General features: G+C 40.4%; 1 protein-coding gene across 5 annotated transcripts in view; it reads right to left on the bottom strand.

Moving 5' to 3' along the window:
- Positions 1 to 20,061, bottom strand: part of rps6kc1 (ribosomal protein S6 kinase polypeptide 1) — a 178,060-nt gene that overhangs the window by 65,380 nt on the left and 92,619 nt on the right. For all 5 annotated transcript variants that reach the window (XR_011886825.1, XR_011886824.1, XR_011886826.1 and 2 more), the window contains 2 exons: positions 8,793 to 8,917; positions 4,740 to 4,832 (listed from right to left, as the gene is read on the bottom strand). Coding sequence is in view for 2 of the 5 variants with exons in the window: in XM_072265149.1 (XP_072121250.1) it covers positions 4,740 to 4,832; positions 8,793 to 8,917 (218 nt within the window). In the remaining 3 variants the exon portion in view is untranslated. The remainder of the gene's footprint in view (positions 1 to 4,739; positions 4,833 to 8,792; positions 8,918 to 20,061) is intronic.

Here is a 20,061-nt window from a genome sequence, read left to right on the forward strand (position 1 = left end):
CCTCCTGTCCCATCACAGACACCCGCCTGTCCCATCACAGACACTCTCCTGTCCCATCACTAGAGACAATGCCACTGCCCTGTCCCATCACAGACACTCTCCTGTCCCATCACACCCATCCTCCTGTCCCATCACACCCACCCTCCTGTCCCATCACAGACACTCTCCTGCCCTATCTCACCTACCTCCTCTCCCCATCACTCGAGACATGTTAAAAAATACCTCTTGCTGTAGAAAAGCAAGACGATTGTGAGGCTTAATAGAATAAACAGTGCAAGATTTCTTCAACACTAAAAGAGCCAAATGCCATTCATCACAGTGTTCAGATAAGAGTTAGCTACAAGGCTGAGATGAGGTGGATAGTTTTCTCTGACATTTGCAAATCTTCATTCACCTCTGCTGCAGGAATTTAGAGGGGAAATTGATATCCGGGATGTCAGAAAGAAGAGTTGAGGTGAAAGATCAGATTGGCCATAATACAGCACCGTGTGGCTTAACCCTACACCTATTTCTTATATTCTTAACCTGCTGCTGAAATCAGCTGGAGTGCGGGAGTGAAATCAGCAACAATTGCTTTCATGGCTGCGTCCTTTACTTAGTTCAAGGGGATGTTCGACACGCATGTGCTAACACACTTGCCCATATGATATGAGCCTGGTGTGGCATGAGCCATTAAGTTTGTATTTGCATAACAGATTTCATTTCTATATCAAATGATTTTATAAACAAGGTACCAAGTCTAATTCATTCCCTGTTGTCTGTGGAATAAAAGTCAATGTTGTAGTCTTAGAATAGGATGGGGTAAGAAGAGCAGATATTTCCTGAAATATATTAGAAAACACTACATTGAGCTTTATAAATTTATTCACCCAAGGTGGCACTGGCGATATATGGTGGCACTTAGTGGGCAGCGAACAAAACTACAAACTATTTTACTAAAGATACTTTTCCTGGATTACAATCACTGCAATCCTGGACTTTCCCTTTGGGAGTTGTGCTTTTGAACTATCTGAACGATCTGCCGTTTTTGCGGTATCCTGAAAGGTTCAGCAAACTGGAGCAGTCTTACATTGATTCTATTAAGTGATTTGAGTTATTGAGTATGCCCACAAGAAAATGAATCTTAGGATTGTATGTATACAGTGACATATGTGTACTTTGATAATAAATTTACTTTGAACTTTGTTCTTTTTTCCATACATTGGAAGTTCAATGGTCTTTGTTGTGTGAGGTTTTTCTGCGGATTCTATTGTTTATTTTGTAGCTGCCTGCAAGAAGATGAGTCTGAAGGTTGTATATGCTATACATACTTCAATAATAAATGTACTTTGCACTTTGAACTATCTAGAAGTTTCATGGGCACCAATTTTTTAAATAACTGAATTTAATACCCATGTTGGCACAGAGGAATTTGAACTCCAGCCATTTAGTCTAGACCTACAGGTTACTAGTTCAGTAACCTATGCTTCATTCTAGTGTCATGCTGAGTTTAATTACCTCCTGAAAGCATCACCTTTCATAGAACATAGAAATCTTCAGCACATTACAGGCCCTTCGGCCTACAATGTTGTGCCAACCATGTAACCTACTCTAGAAACTGCCTAGAATTTCCCTACCGTATAACCCTCCATTTTTCTAAGCTCCATGTAACTTTCTAAGAGTCTCTTAAAAGACCATATTGCATCCGCCTCTACCACCACCACCAGCAGTGCATTCGACTCACCCACCAAACTGTTTGTGAAAAACGTACCTCTGACATCCCGCTTGTACCTACTTCCAAGCACCTTAAAACTACGCCCCCTCGTGTTGGCCATTTCAGTCCTGGGAAATAGCCTCTGACTATCCACACGATCAATGCCTCTCATCATCTTATACACCTCTACCAGGTCACTTCTCATCCTCCGTCACTCCAAGTAGAAAAGGTCAAGTTCACTCAACCTATTCTCATAAGGTATAATCTCCAATCCAGGCAACATCCTTGTCAATCTCCTCTGCAATCTCTCTATAGTATCCACATTCTTCCTAGAATGTGACTAGAACTGAAAACAGTACTCCAAGTTGGGTCTGACCAAGATCTTATATAGCTGTAACATTACCTCCCAGTTCTTGAACTCAATCCAATGGTTATGAAGGCCAACACAACATACGCCTTCTTAACAACCCTGTCAACCTGTGCAGCAGCTTTGCATATCCTATGGACACGGACCCCAATATCTCACTTAACCTCCACACCACCAAGAGTTGTATTCTGTCTTCAAATTTGACCTACCGAAATGAACCACTTTACACTTATCTGGGTTGAAGTCCATCTGCCACTTCTCAGCCCAGTTCTACATCCTATCAATGTTGTACTGTAACCTCTGACAAGCCTCCAAGTTATCCACAAAACCCCCAACTTTTGTGTCATCAGCAAACTTATTAACCCACCCTTCCACTTCCTCATCCAGGTCAGTTATAAAAATCATAGAGAGGAGAGGTCCCAGAACAGATCCCGGCTGAACACCACTGGTCACCAACTTCCATGCAGAATATAAACCATCTACAACCACCCCTTGCCTTCTGTGGGCAAGCCAATTCTGAATCCACAAAGCAAAGTCTCCTTGGATCTCATGCCTCATTACTTTCTGAATGAGCCTCCCATGGGGAACTTTATCAAATGCCTTACTGAAATCCATATATACTCCATCCACTTTCATCTTCAGTTTGCTACCAATTTATAAGAAAAAAATAAAATTGGGCATCAATTAATCTATTAATGGAGCCTAGTTTAAAACTAGTTTAACACAGAATGCTTCTGATCTGAAAGGGAACCTGTGCACAGAACACAATCTGCCACTATGAAAATGCAAAAGACATTTAGGCAAGGAGCTTGGATTTGGATTTTATTTTATTTCAGGGCATCCTACCCACCAGCTCTCAACTCACATCCTCTTGCCTGCCATGGAGTTGAGGGGAATATAATTTCGAGGGCTTAACTAATATTATAGAATAACTATCTATGTCCCAAATAGAGCTACATCTTCAAGGCCAGTATGACCAAATAGTTGAATGACTAAGTTCATGTAGAGGAGTCAGCTTCAATTAATAAAGAACACAGCTCATTGGAGCTCACTAGTATAAGGGTTGGACCATGTGATTATCAGAAATGAAAATTTACAGAATTAGAGGTAATTGTGTGGTATGGGTAGGTAGATAACAAACGGACTAGGGTAATAAGCATGGTTTCACATTATGTCAAGTGAAAGTCATCACCATCAGGATATGCCTCTGAATCTCTCATTTTGATTATTATTTCAATGACTTGGATAAAGTCCAGAAGAAGATGGCGCCAGTGAACAACACTATCAAAGGCAACAGCCTCAAAATGGGTCACAAGGCAATTCCTTTCACTTCTTCTACAACTTCTTTTTATTTCAGATATGGTTCTACTACCTTTAGAGCCTGAAATCTATATTCTGGCGGTGTGATTTTGAGCCAATTGGGCAATCTGGCGCTTAGATGGAAACGGTTATCCCATACTGCGGCTGGTCGAATTGCATTAAATTAATTCCAATAAAAGCTAATACTAGCTATTCTTTTCAAGCTGTATTGTGTTTCTGTAGGCTGCACAGAATTTAAAATCTGATCACTACGCGTAAATTTTGAAATAGTGCAAGTCCTCACGGTGGTGTAGTGTGGATACAGGGTCATTTCCATCAAGAACACCAAGGGCTCAACCACAAGAGTCTAATCCTGGGTGACCATGCACATCATGGCTCACATCAGTTCTTCAGAGGTACCCGAGACTCTAAAACCAATTGCCTTCCCTTGCTGAATTAAAGAAAAACATGTATATAGGCTGATTCAAAGAAAATACAAATATTTTACTTTCAACTCCAATTACAAAATAATAAAATTGGAGTAAAGGCATAGGGAGACCTAAATCTACCTTCAACTGATCATTTAATCAGGGGTTGGCCTTGCAATTTACTCTCAGCTCTCCCTGTACTAGTCTGCAAAAGGAAGCTGCTAAAAATGATTCACTGTTGTAGTTACAACAACCCATCAGTATTATGTTTAGTCTTCATGAAAAATTTGTGAAATTGCTTAAGAAAATCAATACTTCTTGCCTCAACCATATCTGTTTAATACAAGGTTACTAAATAAAGTCTCCTTTGAAGAACTAATTGAGATGTCAAAAGCTTCTTATTAATTTTCTCTGTACAATATGAGCTTCTGCTTTAGTATCAATTCTCTTTCCAAACATGAATACAGGGATTAAGATAAACATTATCTCTCACTCATGCATAGATATGAGAGAAAAGGAGAGCACCGTAATAATTTTTTAAAACCTAGTCATATAATATTGTGGTGTTAAATAGCACCATGTACTTTCACCTCTCAGATTGTCACAGACCCTGACCCACACAATGTTTAATATGAAAGCTACTTTGCAGCAAATAAAACTAAAAGTTGCTTAAGCAGAAAGAATAAATGCCCAAAAGTGAATTTAAAATTTTAGTTTTCACTTAATCACAGAAAAACAATCTTAATTTTTTAAGACCAGTGTTGAAATCTCCTTTGAAATTGTGTATTATACCTACATAATCTTACAATCCTCTTTCTCCCTGTGTGGAAAAAAAAACAACAAACCAAGTCATTTTTCTTTTGTTTCCTGTCAAAACCAATAGCTTCAAAGCTCTAATCTCAGCTGGTGGTTGATTTATGGTTGAACCCTTGAAGTGATACTGAAGAATTACCTTGTCAATCACCCCAAGGACTCTGAAGGCCTTCAGCTCCTCTGCAGGACTCCTCAGGTTCCAAGCAGGCCTTGAACTTAGCAGTCCTGGAGGCTAATAGAAGATATCAAAGATAGCACATCAATCACAGCAACACTTAAAGGAAGATGGCCTACCGGAGCAAATGCCAAGTTACAGAAAACTAAATTTGTCACACAACAGTTGTGGGCAAGATCAAAAGGCAATTTCTTTCCGCTTCAAATCTGCATCAAGCACCAAGGAGAACCCCCATAGAAGATATTTATTTGGTCAGGATACAATCATTGTTAAGTTTAGAGTGTGACAGCTGTTCGTAAATATCAGCAATGTATAAGTCACAAGTGTATTTAGTATTGTGTAACAAAAGAACAGTTATCACCAGTCAACAAAACCTTCTCAGCCTAAAAATAAAACAAGTACCACATGTAAAAGTAACTACAAGGAGGAGCTATATCATATTAGGACACTGAAGAAGCTATAGACATTCTAGCAAATTTCTGTCCTAACAACAGTGGAGCTGATAATTATAGCAGTGATACAACAAAGGAGGAAGCTATTCAGCCCAATCAGTCTGTGTTTGCTACTGGTGGAGAAAACCTGTCAATTCTATTTGCCTGTTCTTTCCCCAAAACTCAGAAAATTATTTCCCTACATTTGTCCATGTAATTCCCTAATGAAAGCCTTATTGACCCATAAACTGGGAGTTCCTGAGAGTAGTATTTAACTCATGGTTTCCTGTATCATTTGTCATAAAATTTTGCTTATTCATTCCAACCAAATAGTGAAAATCCCTTGCCCCAGAATCGTTCAAGTAAATCTCTTTTAGGGGCTTCATGTCCATTCTAAAGAGAGGTGACCAGAATTGGACACAATCAAGCCACTGGTGATGGGCAGGTCCCTGAAGGAAAAGTTGAAAATATAAATGTAACCACTTCTTAAGGAGGAACACACGCAAAATGCTGGAGGAACTCAACAGGACCAGGCAACATCCATGGAAAAGAGTATGGTCGATGTTTCGGGCCGAAACACTTCAGCAGGACTGGAGAAAAAAGATGAGGTTTAGAATTAAAAGGTGGGGGGGGGAGAGGAGAGAAAAACACAAGGTGATAGATGAAACCTGGAGGGGGAGAGGTGAAATAAAGAGCTGGGAAGTTAATTGGTGGAAGGATACAGGGCTGGAGAAGGGGGAGTCTGATAGGAGAGGACAAAAGGCCATGGAAGGAAGAAAGAAAAGGGTGGGGAGGAGCACCAGAGGGAGGCAGTGGACAGGCAAGCAGATAAGGTGAGAGAGGGAAAAAGGGGATGGGGAATAGTGAAGGAGATGGGAGGGGGGCATTACCAGAAGTTTGAGAAATCAATGTTCATGCCATCAGATTGGAGGCTAACCAGACTGAATACAAGGTGTTGTTCCTCCATCCTGAGTGTGGCCTCATCGTGACAATAGAGGAGGCCATGCATTCCTCATCCATTAAATATCTTGCACAAATGTGCAGCACACTAGCAGTGCTGGTCCAATCTTCAATCTACTGTCAATGTGGATTTTGTTTAAAACTTTGTAATCCAAGGCCTCCTATACTATCGCAATAAGGGTACACTCAGGTTAGAGGAAATTCATGGCGTCCTCTACTGTCGCAATGAGGCCACACTCAGGTTGGAGGAATAACACCTTATATTCCGTCTGGGTGGCCTCCAACCTGACAGCATGAACATAGATTTCTCGAACTTCCAGTATGCCCCCCCCTTCACCATTCCTCATCCCCTTTTCCCTATCTCACCTTATCTCCATCTTTTAACTCCAGTCCTGTCGAAGGGTTTCGGCCCAAAACATCAACTGTACTTTTATTCCATAGATGCTGCCTGACCTGCTGAGATCCTCCAGCACTTTGTGTGTGTTACTTGGGTTTCCAGCATCTGCAGATTTTCTCTTGTTTGTTTTTAAGGAGGAAGCTGTGTTTTGATTTTGGTGGGAATGGGTAAGGATTGCTGGGGTTTGGGCAAGGGAGAAAGAAGTTTCTTGTAAATCAGCAGTAGGCAGAAATGGAGTATACCTTCTCATCTCCTTACATCCAATGGACAATAATTTCTTATTGCTGGACATCCCATTCTCACTTAGAAAACAGTGAAGAAGACCTTTTTATTGCAACTAATGATCAAGGCCCAATTATCTTGTCTATTTCTGGCCAGAATATTTAATTGGCTGATTTTATCAAGTCCCCTCCCCCTTTGGCCTAGTCCATTAAACATCTTGCACACTGCTACCCCACAGACATCACCTCCAATATCGATTTTGTTTAAAACGTTGTAAAGTATCTCACCATTCATAGTACAGAACGGTTTGCTCCCTCACAGCCTCCATAATCATTACAACCTGAGCAAATTCCATTTGCCCGCATTTATCCCCTGTACCTTGAACCCTTCCCTATCCTAACATCAATTATATGTGGTAATTATACCTGCCTCTAACATTACCTCTGGCAACTCATTCCATATACCAACCATCCTCTGTGAAAAAACAATCCCTTAGATCCCCATTGAATTTCATCCCTCTCATCATTAAACCAATGCCCTCTAGTTTTAGATTTATCTGCCCTGTTTAAAGATCATCTACTGTCTATACTCAAGATTTTATAATCTGCCATAAGATCACCTCTCAGCTTCCTTCTCTCGAGGGAAATTAGTCCCAGCCTATCAAATCTCCTTATAATTCAAGTGGAGTGCACTCTACTCCTGAACTCTTTCTTCTACGAAACTGTGACCAAGCTTGCGGATGATACAAAGACAGCAGGAGGGGCAAGTAGTACTGAGCAAGTACAGCACCAGCACAAGTACTTAGACAGATTCAGAGAATGGGTAAACAAGTAGTAGATGGAATGCAGTGCAGGGAAGTGTCTGGTCATGAGTTTTGGTAGAAGGAATAAAAATGCAGACTATTCCCTAAATGAGAAGTGAATTCAGAAAGCAGAGGTGCAAAGAGACTTGGGAATCCAAATGCAGGATTCTCTAAAGGTTAATTTGCAGGTTGAGTTAGTGATAAGGAAGGCAAATGCCATGTTAGTATTCATTTCCATTGGACTAGTATATAAAGTAATGCTGAGGCTTTATAAGGCATTAGTGAAAATACATTTGGAGTACTGTGAGCAATTTTGGGCTCTGTATCCAAGAAAGGATATGCTAGCATCGGACAAAGTCCAGAGGAGGTTTATGAGAATGATCCCAGGAATGAAAGGGTTAATGTGTGTGGAGCCTTTGAAGATGGCTCTGGGGCCTGTACTCGCAGGAGTTTAGAAAACTGGAAGAGTATCTCATTAAAACCTAACAAATATTGAAAAGCGTAGATAGATGGATGTGCAGATGAAAATCAAGGACCAAAGGGCATGGTCACAGAATTTCTTTGAAAGAGGGTAGTGAATTTGTGCAATTTATTGCTACAGAAAGCTGTGGAGGGCAAGTAATTGAGTAGACTTAAAGCGGAGATTAATAGGTTCTTGATTAATTACAGGGATTGTGAGGTTAAATAAATCACTAAGAATGGCACAGCACTCGATGGGCTGAATGGCCTAAATTGTCTCTCAGTCTGCAAGTTGTTTAAAAACAATGACAGCTTGACAGCTGGGAACACTCTGGTGGATAAAATCTGCATATTATGCAGTAAAACATTTTAAGAATGCATTTTGGTAGTGAAACCACTTCTAATTACTGCCATTAGCAAGGAGATGTAGAAGCCAGAAGACCCACACCAACAGCTTTCCCCTTCTGCTATCAGGTTTTGAGCTGACCAGGAAAAACTAGTTCTATCTCAGATTCTATTTCCCTTAACTTGCACTGAGTCGCTACGTTATTTTTATTGTGCTGTGTAAGTATGTATAATATGTTAATTTTAGTTTCATGCCATTTATATTTGTCATGTTTGTTACATTTTGTACTTGCTGCTGCAAAAAACTCATTTTTGTGGCATTGATACCCTGGATATATATGCTCATGATAATAAACTTGAACTTGAAGCAAAAGTAAAATACAACTGAAGAATGGACAAACCCATGACTGAAGAGAACTATCATCCATGGATGTCCTGAGACATTGAGTAGAGATCTGCTCTGCACGCATTAGGTACTCTGCAGTCTTCTTTTTTACTGCTTCTCGACGACTTGGACTTGCTTCACCTAGAAATAGCAAAGATATTAAGAAACATTTAAATTTACCAAACCAATATCTCACAACTTTAAAAAATTATACATTCTCAGCAAGTGCTAATGAGTGAAGTGTCTTATACCATGGATTATACCGGGGTGGCCAACCTTTTACATTCCATATGTCAATTTTTTCACGCATGAGTCTTATATTAACATATTTTTACAAGAATTGAATGGGGGTACAAGAGTTGTATGGCGCATCTGAAAAAATTGACGCGTGGAATGTAAAAGGTTGGCCACCGCTGGATTATATGGTAGGCAGTTTTCAAATAGATATTAACCAGAGGACTACAATCTGTGCGGATCAGAAATAACATCTCCACCTCGCTTGCCATCAACACCAGCACACTTCAGGGAAGCTTGCTTAGCCCATTGCTCTACTCTCTCTACACTCATGACTATATGGCTAGGCACAGCCTCAATGTCATCTATAAATTTGCTGATGACACAACTACTCTTGGCAGAATTTCAGATGGTGATAAGAGGGCATACAAGAGTGAGATAGATCAGCTAGTTGAGTGGTGTCGCAGCAACAACCACGCACTCAATGTCAGTAAGACCGAAGTACTGATTGTGGACTTCAGAAGGGGCAGACAAGGAAAAACACACCAGTCCTCATAGAGGGATCAGAAGTGGAGGAACTGAGCACTTTCAAGTTCCTAGATGTCAATATCTCAATATTGGGTCTAACATATCATTGCAGCTACAAAAAAGAAAGCACAACAGTGGCTATATTTCATTAGAAATTTCAGGAGATTTGTATGTCACCAAAGACACTCGTAATTTCTACAGATGTACCGTGGAGAGCATTCTCACTGGCTGCATCACCATCTGGTATGGGGGCGGGGGGGTGTGGTTACTACACAGGATCGAAATAAACTACAGAGAGTTGTGAATTTAGTCAGCTCCATCATGGGCACCAGCCTCCGTATTATCCAGGACATATTCAAGGAGCGATGCCTCAGAAAGATGGCATCCATTATTAAGGACACCCATAACCCAGGACATGCCCTGTTCTCATTGCTACCATCAGCAAAGAGCTACAGGAACCTGAAGGCACACAGTCAACGATTCAGGAACAGCTTCTTCTCCTCTGCCATCTGATTTCTATATAGACATGGAACCCATGAACTACATTTTTAAAATTTTTTTTTGCACTACATATTTAATTTAACTATATAATATACATATACTGAGTGTAATTCAGTGTTTTATTATTATGTATTGCACTGTTCTGCTGCCGCAAAGACAATAAATTTCACGACATACGCCGGTGATATTAAACCTGATTCTGATTCTGATGAAACAAATGGCACAAGTAATTACCATCTGTGAAAACAATATCCTTTTTGGCTACATTGCCACATATTGGCTACAGTATTTAGATTTATTAATGCAAAATATAATGGTTTCATCTGTCAGTTATTGGAGTAAGATTTCAACCATGCTGTCGCATTTCAATCATGCTGTCGCATTTCAATCATGCTGTCAAATTCTAAAATTGTCAATCTTTTCACAAGATTAAATACATCAAATCAATTTCTAATGTATACCAAAAGTCAATAAACAAAATGTGTTATTTTCTTGCCCAATAACTCTTACAGAGCAGTTTCAAAATAAAGCTTTTTTATATACAGCATTGTATAATGCCTTTTCGGGGTTTCTGTCCCTTGACTATGCCTCTTCCCACCCTGTCTCCTATAAAAATGCTTTTCCCTTTTCTCAATTTTTTCGTCTCTGCTACATCTGTTCCCAGGATGGGGCTTTCCTTTCTAGATCAGCGATGTCCCCCTTCTTCAAAGAATGGGGTTTCCCTTCGTCCACTGTTGATGGTGCCCTCACCCCCTTATCCCCTCTATTTCCTGGATATCCTCACTCACCTCACCTTTCTGCAGTCTTAACAGTGATAGAGTTCCTCTTGTCCTTGTCTACCACCCTCAACTTTCCACAAGGATTGTTACCTTGATGATACCCTTGTCCCTTCATCCCTCCCAGCACAACCCTGCAAGGGCCAAAATGTTACACCTACCCATTCACCTCCACCATCACCTCCATTTAGGGCCCCAAACAGTCCCTCCAGGTGAGGCAACCTTTCACCTGTGAGTCTGCTGAGGTTGTCTACTGTATCCAATGCAGCCTCCACTATATTGGTGAGACCCATTGCAATTTGGGAAAACACTTCATCATGTACCTCTGCTCCACTGTCCAAAAATGGAACCTCCTGCAGGACACACATTTTAATTCCCATTCCAACATGTCTATTCAAAGTTCTATTCAAAAAGTTCAAAGGAACATCTAAACAAGCCTGACGAAGAGTCTCGGCCCGAAACGTCGACTGTACCTCTTCCTAGAGATGCTGTCTGGCCTGCTGTGTTCACCAGCAACTTTGATGTGTGTTGCTTGAATTTCCAGCATCTGCAGAATTCCTCATGTTTGCGTATCTAAACAAGCCTGATGCATTTTCAAAGCAAGTCCTGTGGACTGATGAAGTTAAAATAGAACTTTTTGGCTGCAATGAGCAAAGGTATGTTTGGAGAAAAAAGGGTGCAGAATTTCATGAAAAGAACCCCTCTCCAACTGTTAAGCATGGGGGTGGATCGATCATGCTTTGAAATTTTGACCAGGGGTGCCCAAACTTTTGCATGCCACTATATGCTGCCAGATTAAAAATATGTTTAATTTAACCAAGCAAGCCAGATATTCCTCACTTAAGCAGGCACCCTTGTAGGGCCTAGCAGTGGAAAGCCTGAAATTGCAAAAATGGCTACTAATAACAGACTACCCACAAACAACATGCGAGGGGTCATCAGTCTTGACCCTCAGGCAGTTGGATCAGAAAGACATATTTACCTTCTGACTCAGATCCTCTCATCAATATTTACTTGACCAAGACTCTATTTTCCAGCAATCTCAAAACATAGAACTGCCCCAGCAAGAAAAGCATGCAAGTGAGGCAAAGCAACACTCCCTCACTTCAAAGTCTCTTAAAGGAAGAAGCAAATCTCCCAGAAGTACAAAGGCATTACAGGTCTTCCATTGTGTAGTGACAAGCCAACAAAAAAAAACATTTTCACAAATACAGTTTTTTTGCTGAAAGAATGAGCAAAAAATTGAATTGAATTGACTTTATTACTTACATCCTTCATACACATGAGAAGTAAAAATCTTTACGTTATGTCTCTGTTCAAATGTGCAACGTGCAATTATAGAAATTTTCCACAGGATAGTCAATATAACATAGAAATACAGTTGTGTCAGCATGAATTAATCAGTCTGATGGCCTGGTGGAAGAAGCTGTCCCGGAGCCTGTTGGTCCTGGCTTTTATGCTGCGGTACCATTTCCCAGATGGTAGCAGCTGGAACAATTTGTGGTTGAATGACTCAAGTCCCCAATGATCCTTCGGACCCTTTTTATACACCTGTCTTTGGAAATGTCCTGAATCATGGGAAGTTCGCAACTACAGATGCACTGGGCAGTCCACACCACTCTCTGCAGAGTCCTGCGATTGAGGGAAGTCCAGTTTCCATACCAGGCAGTGATGCAGCCAGTCAGGATGCTCTCAATCGTGCACCTGTGGAAAGTTCTTGGAATTTGTGGGGCCATACCAAACTTTTTCAACTGTCTGAAGTGAAAGAGGCGCTGTCGTGCCTTTTTCACCACACAGCCGGTATGTACAGACCACGTGAGATCCTCGGTGATGCTTATGCCGAGAAACTTAAAGCTGTTCACCCTCTCAATCCCAGATCCATTGATGTCTATAGGGGTTAGCCTGTAGCCCACAACCGGCTCCTTTGTTTGTGCAACGTTGAGGGAGAGGAGAGAAAAAGGGTGTTGTAATTTATCACATAATATACAAGGTTTAATATGTTTCATATGTTATCTCAGTAAATGAGCCTTGAATCTGTATTGCATGCTTCTTTGGTACAATAAATATGCACTAGGTATTATGCTAAATTCTACCAAGGAAATCTGCAAAAAAAGGCCAAAAACACATCAGAAATAGCACTATGATAGTTTGCTTCCAGAATAATATGCTAAAGATAGCATTTCATCCTAAATTAGTACAACTTGAATCACACTACGGCACAATAATCAGAGAAGGGCACCAGTCTTTAAAAGCATTCTTCCCAATTCAGCCAGAAAGTAGCATGAAGGAGGCAGCCGTCTCACTCACAAGGATTACAAATTCCCAAAGTCAAAGACAAAGTAAATTTATTATCAGAGTACATGCGTGTCACCACATAAAACCCTGAGATTCTTTTTCCTGCGGGCATACTTAGCAAATCTTAGAACAGTAATTGTAAACTGTAAACAAACTGTGAAAATGCAGAAATAAATAAATAGCAATAAATAACAAGCATGAAATAACAATATAAAAGAGTCCTTAAATGAGTGCAGCCTGAAAGTCGAGGGGTAGTAACTGTTCTTGAACCTGAGGCACCTATACCTTCTACCTGATGGCAGCAAAGGAAAAAGAGCATGTCCTGGGTGGAGGATCTGTGATGACAGATGCTGCTTTTCTATGGCAACATTTCATGTTGACATGCTCAATCATTGGGAGAGCTCTACCCATGATGTACTGGGCCAAATCCACTACCTTCTGTAGGATTTTCCACTCAAAGGCATTGGTTTTCCCATACCAGGCCATAATGCAGCTACTCAGCATACTTTCCACCACACATCTATAGCAGTTTGCCAAGGTTTTTGATGACATGCCAAACCTCCAGAGACTCCTGAGGAAGTAGAGGCACTGTCACGCTTTCTTCACAATTATATTTACATGATGAGTCCATGAGATATTGACATCAGGAATTTAAAGTTACTGACTCTCTCCACCTCTGATCCTCTGATGATTACTGGCTCATTAACCTCTGGTTTCCCTCTCCTGAAGTCTACAATCAGTTCCTTGGTCTTACTGACATTAAGCGAGAGGTTGTTGTTATCGCACCATTCAGCCAAGTTTTCAATCTCCTTCCTGTATGCTGATTCATCACCCCCTTTGATACAGCCCACTACAGTGGTGTTGTCAGCAAACTTGTATATGATGTTGGAGCTTGTATATGATGTAGACAATCTGCATATCCTGATGGATTTCATCCAAGAGTTCCGAATGGCATAGCTATTAAGAATGTTAGTTTTTTTTCTCTCCCCCAGTATACATATGGATTAAAGTATGACACAATTGTTGGATGATCCTTTTCACTCTTACATGCCAAACATCATTACTATTATTCAGAGAGCCATATACTAATCCCAACAATGATTTCTGCTCCTTTCACTTCGTAGCTCCACCCAAACTGATTTTAACTCTATACTCTGATCCAAACAGCAATATCCTTTCTAAACACTACTAATATAACCCTTATTAACAGAACTAATATACTTCTTACAACTTTTCTGGGCATTCTTTCATATTGAATATGTTGGAATACAGTGGAGTCCAGTTAATTGGAACACATTGGGACCAGTACATTTTGGCCCAATTAAGCAGCTGCCCCAATTAGCCAAAGATTTACAGAAATAGTTAAAACGATATAAAAAGATGAACTTCCATTTAGCTGAGTAACAAATTATGTATTTAAAATGAAATACAAAACAAATCAAAACACTATCCAATCTACTGCAGTACCAAAAAACTATGTATTAATTCCTAATAGTTATTGACAGAGGAATTCATCCAATGTACGCTGTTATATTCTTTTGATTGACTGTAAATGAACAAAATCAGGCAGACTCCTAGTGTAGAAAATGGGCTGCTTTTCATACAATGCCTTCAACAATTGCATTCTCCAAATCTTCATCTTCATTGTAACATTCAAGATGATACATTCAAATTCTTTGTAGTTACTAACTTGTTGAAGTAGTGAAATCGTTTCATTTTCACTCCCAGCCATTTCTGGTATCTCCAGCCTGAACGCTTGAAACCACAATGAAAAAAATAGTTTTGAATTGTGTATTTCTCACCAACAACCAATGAATGACAAAAAATCACTGCTTTTTTGAACACAAACACACGCAACTGATGCTACTTAAAAACTGTTCACTCAAAGCAGTGTAGTGTCCAACATCCACCCAGGTGGACGTGAATTACGCTCATTACAATGCTTGGCAACAGTCACCTGTCCCAATTAAGCAGCACAGAACAAATGGCATCCAAGTAAACAAATGGAATGCTACCTATATTCACCACTACTTTTTGCTCTTTGAGTTGTCCCAAATAAGCAGCTGCCCTGATTAACTGATGGCCCAAGTAACTGGTTAACACGACCTCACTTTTTTATATTATTTCTGTTTTGAACTATTTTTAATCTAACAATTTAATATACATATATAGATACCTACAGTAATTGATCTACTTACTTTTTCTTTCTATAATACCACGTATTGCATTGAACTGCTGCTAAGTTAACAAATTTCATGACACATGCCAGTGATAATAAACCTGATTCTGATTCTGATATGGGAGATACAGTGTACTCCAAATCTCAGGCCTTTAAATTTGTCCTATTTGTCCATATCCTGATATTATTTGCTGGTTGCCTTTCTTTCATTGCCTGCTTACTGTATTTTGCTGAATATATTCCTGCCTTCCAGCTTTCTCTTTCCATGTATTGTTCAGTCCCAGAGGGGACTCAGAACTTCTAGTTATCTGTCCTACCTAATTTGCATTGTTCCAACAATGCCCATCATAAGCCCGAGGCACAGCATCTTATCTCATCTTTGGTTACAGTGAAGCCCTCCAGATGCAATGTTAATCTCAACAAATTTAGGTAACGACCACCAGAAGAGATTCCGCAGATGCTGGATATCTTGAGCAGCATACACAGAATGCTGGAGAAATCCACCAAATCAGGCAATATTTATGGGAATAAACGATCAATATTTTGGGCTAAGACCCCTCATCAGGACTGGAAAGGAAGGTGGAAGAAGCTTGAATACAAAACATAGAAAACCTACAGCACAATACAGGCCTTTCGGCCCGCAAAGCTGTGCCGAACATGTCCTTACCTTAGGACTACCTAGGCTTACACATAGCTCTCTATTTTTCTAAGCTTCATGTATTTATCCAGGAGTCTCTTAAAAGACCCTATCGTTTCCACCTCCACCACCGCCGTCGGCAGCCCATTCCACACACTCACCACTCTCTGCGTAAAAAAACTTAACCCTGACAGCTCCTCTGTACCTACTTCCAAGCACCAAGGTGCTAGGGAGAGGGGAAGGAGTAGGAGCAGAAATCATTGGTGGGATCAGTTAGCAGGTGATAGGTGAAACCAGGTGGGGGAAAGGTGGGTGGGTGGAGGGGGGGTTAAGTAAGAAGCTGGAAGGTGATAGGTGGAAAAGGTAAAGGAATGATGAAGAAAGAATCTGATAGGAGAGAATAGTGGACCATGATAGAATGGGAAGGAGGAGGAACAACCAGGAGAGGTGATGGTTGGGTGAGAAGAGAAGGGAACCACAATGCAAAGTGAAAAAGACAGAAGGAGGAGCAGAAGGAATTACCAGAAGTTACAAAAATTGACGTTAATGCCATCAGGTTGGAGGCTACCTACCCTGATGGAATATATAGTGTTGTTCCTCCAGCCTGAGTGTGGCCTGATCATGGCAGTAGAGGAGGCCATGGACTGACATTTTAGAATGGGAAAGGGAAAACAAACAGAAAGGCATGGCCACTGCGAAACCCTCCCTTTTGCTGTGAATGGATCAAAGGTGCTCGATGAAGCAGCTCCCAATCTATGTTGGATCTCATCAATATAGATAGAGGAGACCGCAATGGAAAGACCACAAGCAATAGACGACGCTGGCAGACTCACTGGGAAGGACTGCTTGGGGCCCTGAACGGTGATGAGGGAGGTGGTGTAGGAGCAGGAGCAGGTGTAGCACTTGTTCCACTTGCCAGGAGGGAGTCAGTGGGGAAAGATGAGTGGAACCACCATTTTCATTCCCCTCCACACCTGTGCCTGTAGCTTTCTGTTTCAATTTGTTTGCTAATTCTTCTGTCTCTAACTTGTGATATTTAAAGTACTTGATACCTTGATAACTTTGGTTTATATCCTACCAGACATTTCCTCTGCTGTGATCACCCCTCCCCCTCTCTTTTTTTAATAATGTTAACTTTCCCACTTTTCCAGTTCTGCTGAAGGGCCTGAAGTAGTCAATAGGTGCTGCGTGAACTGCTCAGTCGCTCCTGCATTTTTATCTTTATTTCCAATTGCTTCTCTTCCCGTTGACTCTCCCCTCAGATTCCAATCTAAACACCCCCTCCCACTGCCAACTGAATCTCATTTCACCCTCCCAGTACTGTTTTAAATAAATACAGACAGAATTAGTATGATGTACTCCTGGAAATATGCTCAGACACAAGGAAATCTGCAGGTGCTGGAAATTCAAGCAACACACACACAAAATGCTGGTGAACACAGCAGGCCAGACAGCATCTATAGGAAGAGGTATAGTCGACGTTTCGGGCCGAGACCCTTCGTCAGGACTAACTGAAAGAACAGATAGTAAGAGATTTGAAAGTGGGAGGGGGAGGGGGAGATCCAAAATGATAGGAGAAGACAGGAGGGCATTAAAGGTTAAGAATGGTACACAAAAGTCCCTGATTATGATATCAATGAAGGAAAAGTAACAAATACTTTATATTAATAGGCCAATAACTGATGGCAGTGACTATGCCCCACTGGTTTCTAAGTGAGCAGAATTTCACCCACCAGACAGGTAGAACCATTTTTAAGCAGGGTTTGCCCTTTGAAAAGTGAATAGTTAATGGTCTTGATTTCAAAGCTATTACATATACCCTCGATGGAATGTCAATTTCTAAATTAGCAGAGCAACATGAAATGTTAGAATGGAGAGAATTTAGGAAATTAAGTAGGCTAAAAAGGGGGCCATGAGTGGAAATATTCTTGGCAAGTAGGATTAAGGAAAATCCAAAGGCACTTAATACATACACTTAAACCAAGACAGTAGTTAGGAAGAGAGTAGAATCAACTCAAGGTCAAAGGTGGGAACTTACACCTGGCGTCGAAGGAGGTGACCATGAAAATAAAGGAATACTTTGGGTTGATATTCACCAAAAAGCTCATGGAGATTCCTCAGATCAGGGAGGGGTGCGCAGATCTAGAAGAGATGTTGAACAATTAGATACACAAGTCCCGAGGGCCTAATGGGATCTATTCCAGGTTATTGAAAGAGGCAAGGACCTACTTTAGAACTATCAACATAATTATGTCAACTTTTCTACTTCACCTGTGCTGCTTGATATCATTAGTGAGCATACTTATGATCTCGGTTGGCAACACAATTCAAGTATATTGTAAGCATTTCACTCTACACATTGTACTCTTCCACTCTCTTGATGCAGTTCTGAAACATGAATCCTTTGAATGATTAAATGAGACCCGGATATTGATAAATTTGCTGATATCATAATGGCAGCATGACATCACACAGAATTTTGACCCTGGTCAGGACAGAGGTTCACGTGACTGAAGACAAAAGAGATTGCAGTTGCTGGAATCTGGAACAAAAAATGTGATGGAAGAATTCAATGTGTAAAGCAGAATCTGCAGAGGCGAAAAGTGTAAGGCAATGCTTCAGGGCAAAATAACTACAGAACTGAGGAGAAGTGTTCAGCACACAGAACTGCTGTTACCACTCCACTATCACATCTAAAGACCCCACGGTAGAAACACCACTTCAGGGTGTTGAAAATGGACCAGGCATCTCAAAAATCTAAATTCTCTGTGAATTATAAAACCAATCACCAACCACCCTCCAAACAGAAAAAATAATGACACAGCCATGCTTGCACCCCCAAAAACGATCTAACCCTACCATTACAAAATTTGTAAACACAAGAGATTCTGCAGATGCTGAAAATACAGAGCAACACACACAAAATGCTGGAGAGGAATAAATAGCCGATGTGTCAGGCCTAGACCTTTCAGCAAGAAATTACAAAAATTCCTTTTATCCCTCTCAACCTGGAACACACTTGATATATCAAGCCACATCAGTACTTCAAGTACTTGCTCATCGCCCTGAATATTCCCATAAATTAATTGTTTCTATGGGTAGCATTTTCTTCAAAAAAGGAATAAAATACAAGAATCGTGCTTCTCCCAACAGGCAATTTACTGCATTGTAAGAGTTTGACACAGAAACCCTAATCAATGGCCACTTTTCCCATAAATTGCATGCAGTTTATTTGAATTCACAATATTTCTGTTCGTTGTTTGTCAACATAAATTTTGTAAGTTGGCATAAACGATCAAGAGGCGCCTATTCATAATAGAATCTGAGAAGACTGCAAATTTCCTGAAATGTGGACCACACAATATGACCTACACAATATATATTTATGTTTGCACCAGCAGTCATTTTTACAAGCTCAAATTCTGAAAACAAAGATGAGCCTTTTCTGGTAGTCACTGTACAAGAGAAGCACTGACTGATTATAGACCTGTTACTGCCATCCACAGGAATATTTGGCTCAGTGCACACACCTCCAAACAGAGAGACACATCATTTTTATTAAAAAAAGAATGTCATTCTCTACAAATTAATTGTTTACAACACCACTTCTTTTCCATTTCTAATTAGGGTGCTTTGGATTTTATCTCACTGCTATCTAAATTACTAATGCTAGTATTCCATGTCATTTCCTGCCCTGCTTTCCTACAACAGACATAATTCATTGGAGGATACTCAAGCAAACAATTTTAATTTTCAGAGTTCCAAATTTAGAATAATTAAGATGTGTAAAACTAACAGCAAGGTCACAACTTCTGAGTACTCTCAAATGAAATGTTTACATTGGTGATCTTAGCAGAGTAGCAAAAATAAAAGTATTCAGATGAGCACCTGAGATCAGGCATGAAAACAGCTCTCAAATGCACAAATTCTCATCTCCAATGCAAATTCCAAAGCCCCATATCAGACAATGATATTTACCGGGAGTTTTGACCAATTTCATTGCATACGGAGATGTGGCAGGCTAACACTTAAAGGTTGTCACACAATAAAATACTACATTGTAAAGGCAATTTTCTTATTCGCAGCTGAAAGTCAGATTGGTTTAGCCACAGGTGAATAATAATTTCTGCCTGAT

This window comes from Mobula birostris, chromosome 8 (genome assembly GCF_030028105.1).
Source record: "Mobula birostris isolate sMobBir1 chromosome 8, sMobBir1.hap1, whole genome shotgun sequence".
NCBI lineage: Eukaryota > Metazoa > Chordata > Chondrichthyes > Myliobatiformes > Myliobatidae > Mobula > Mobula birostris.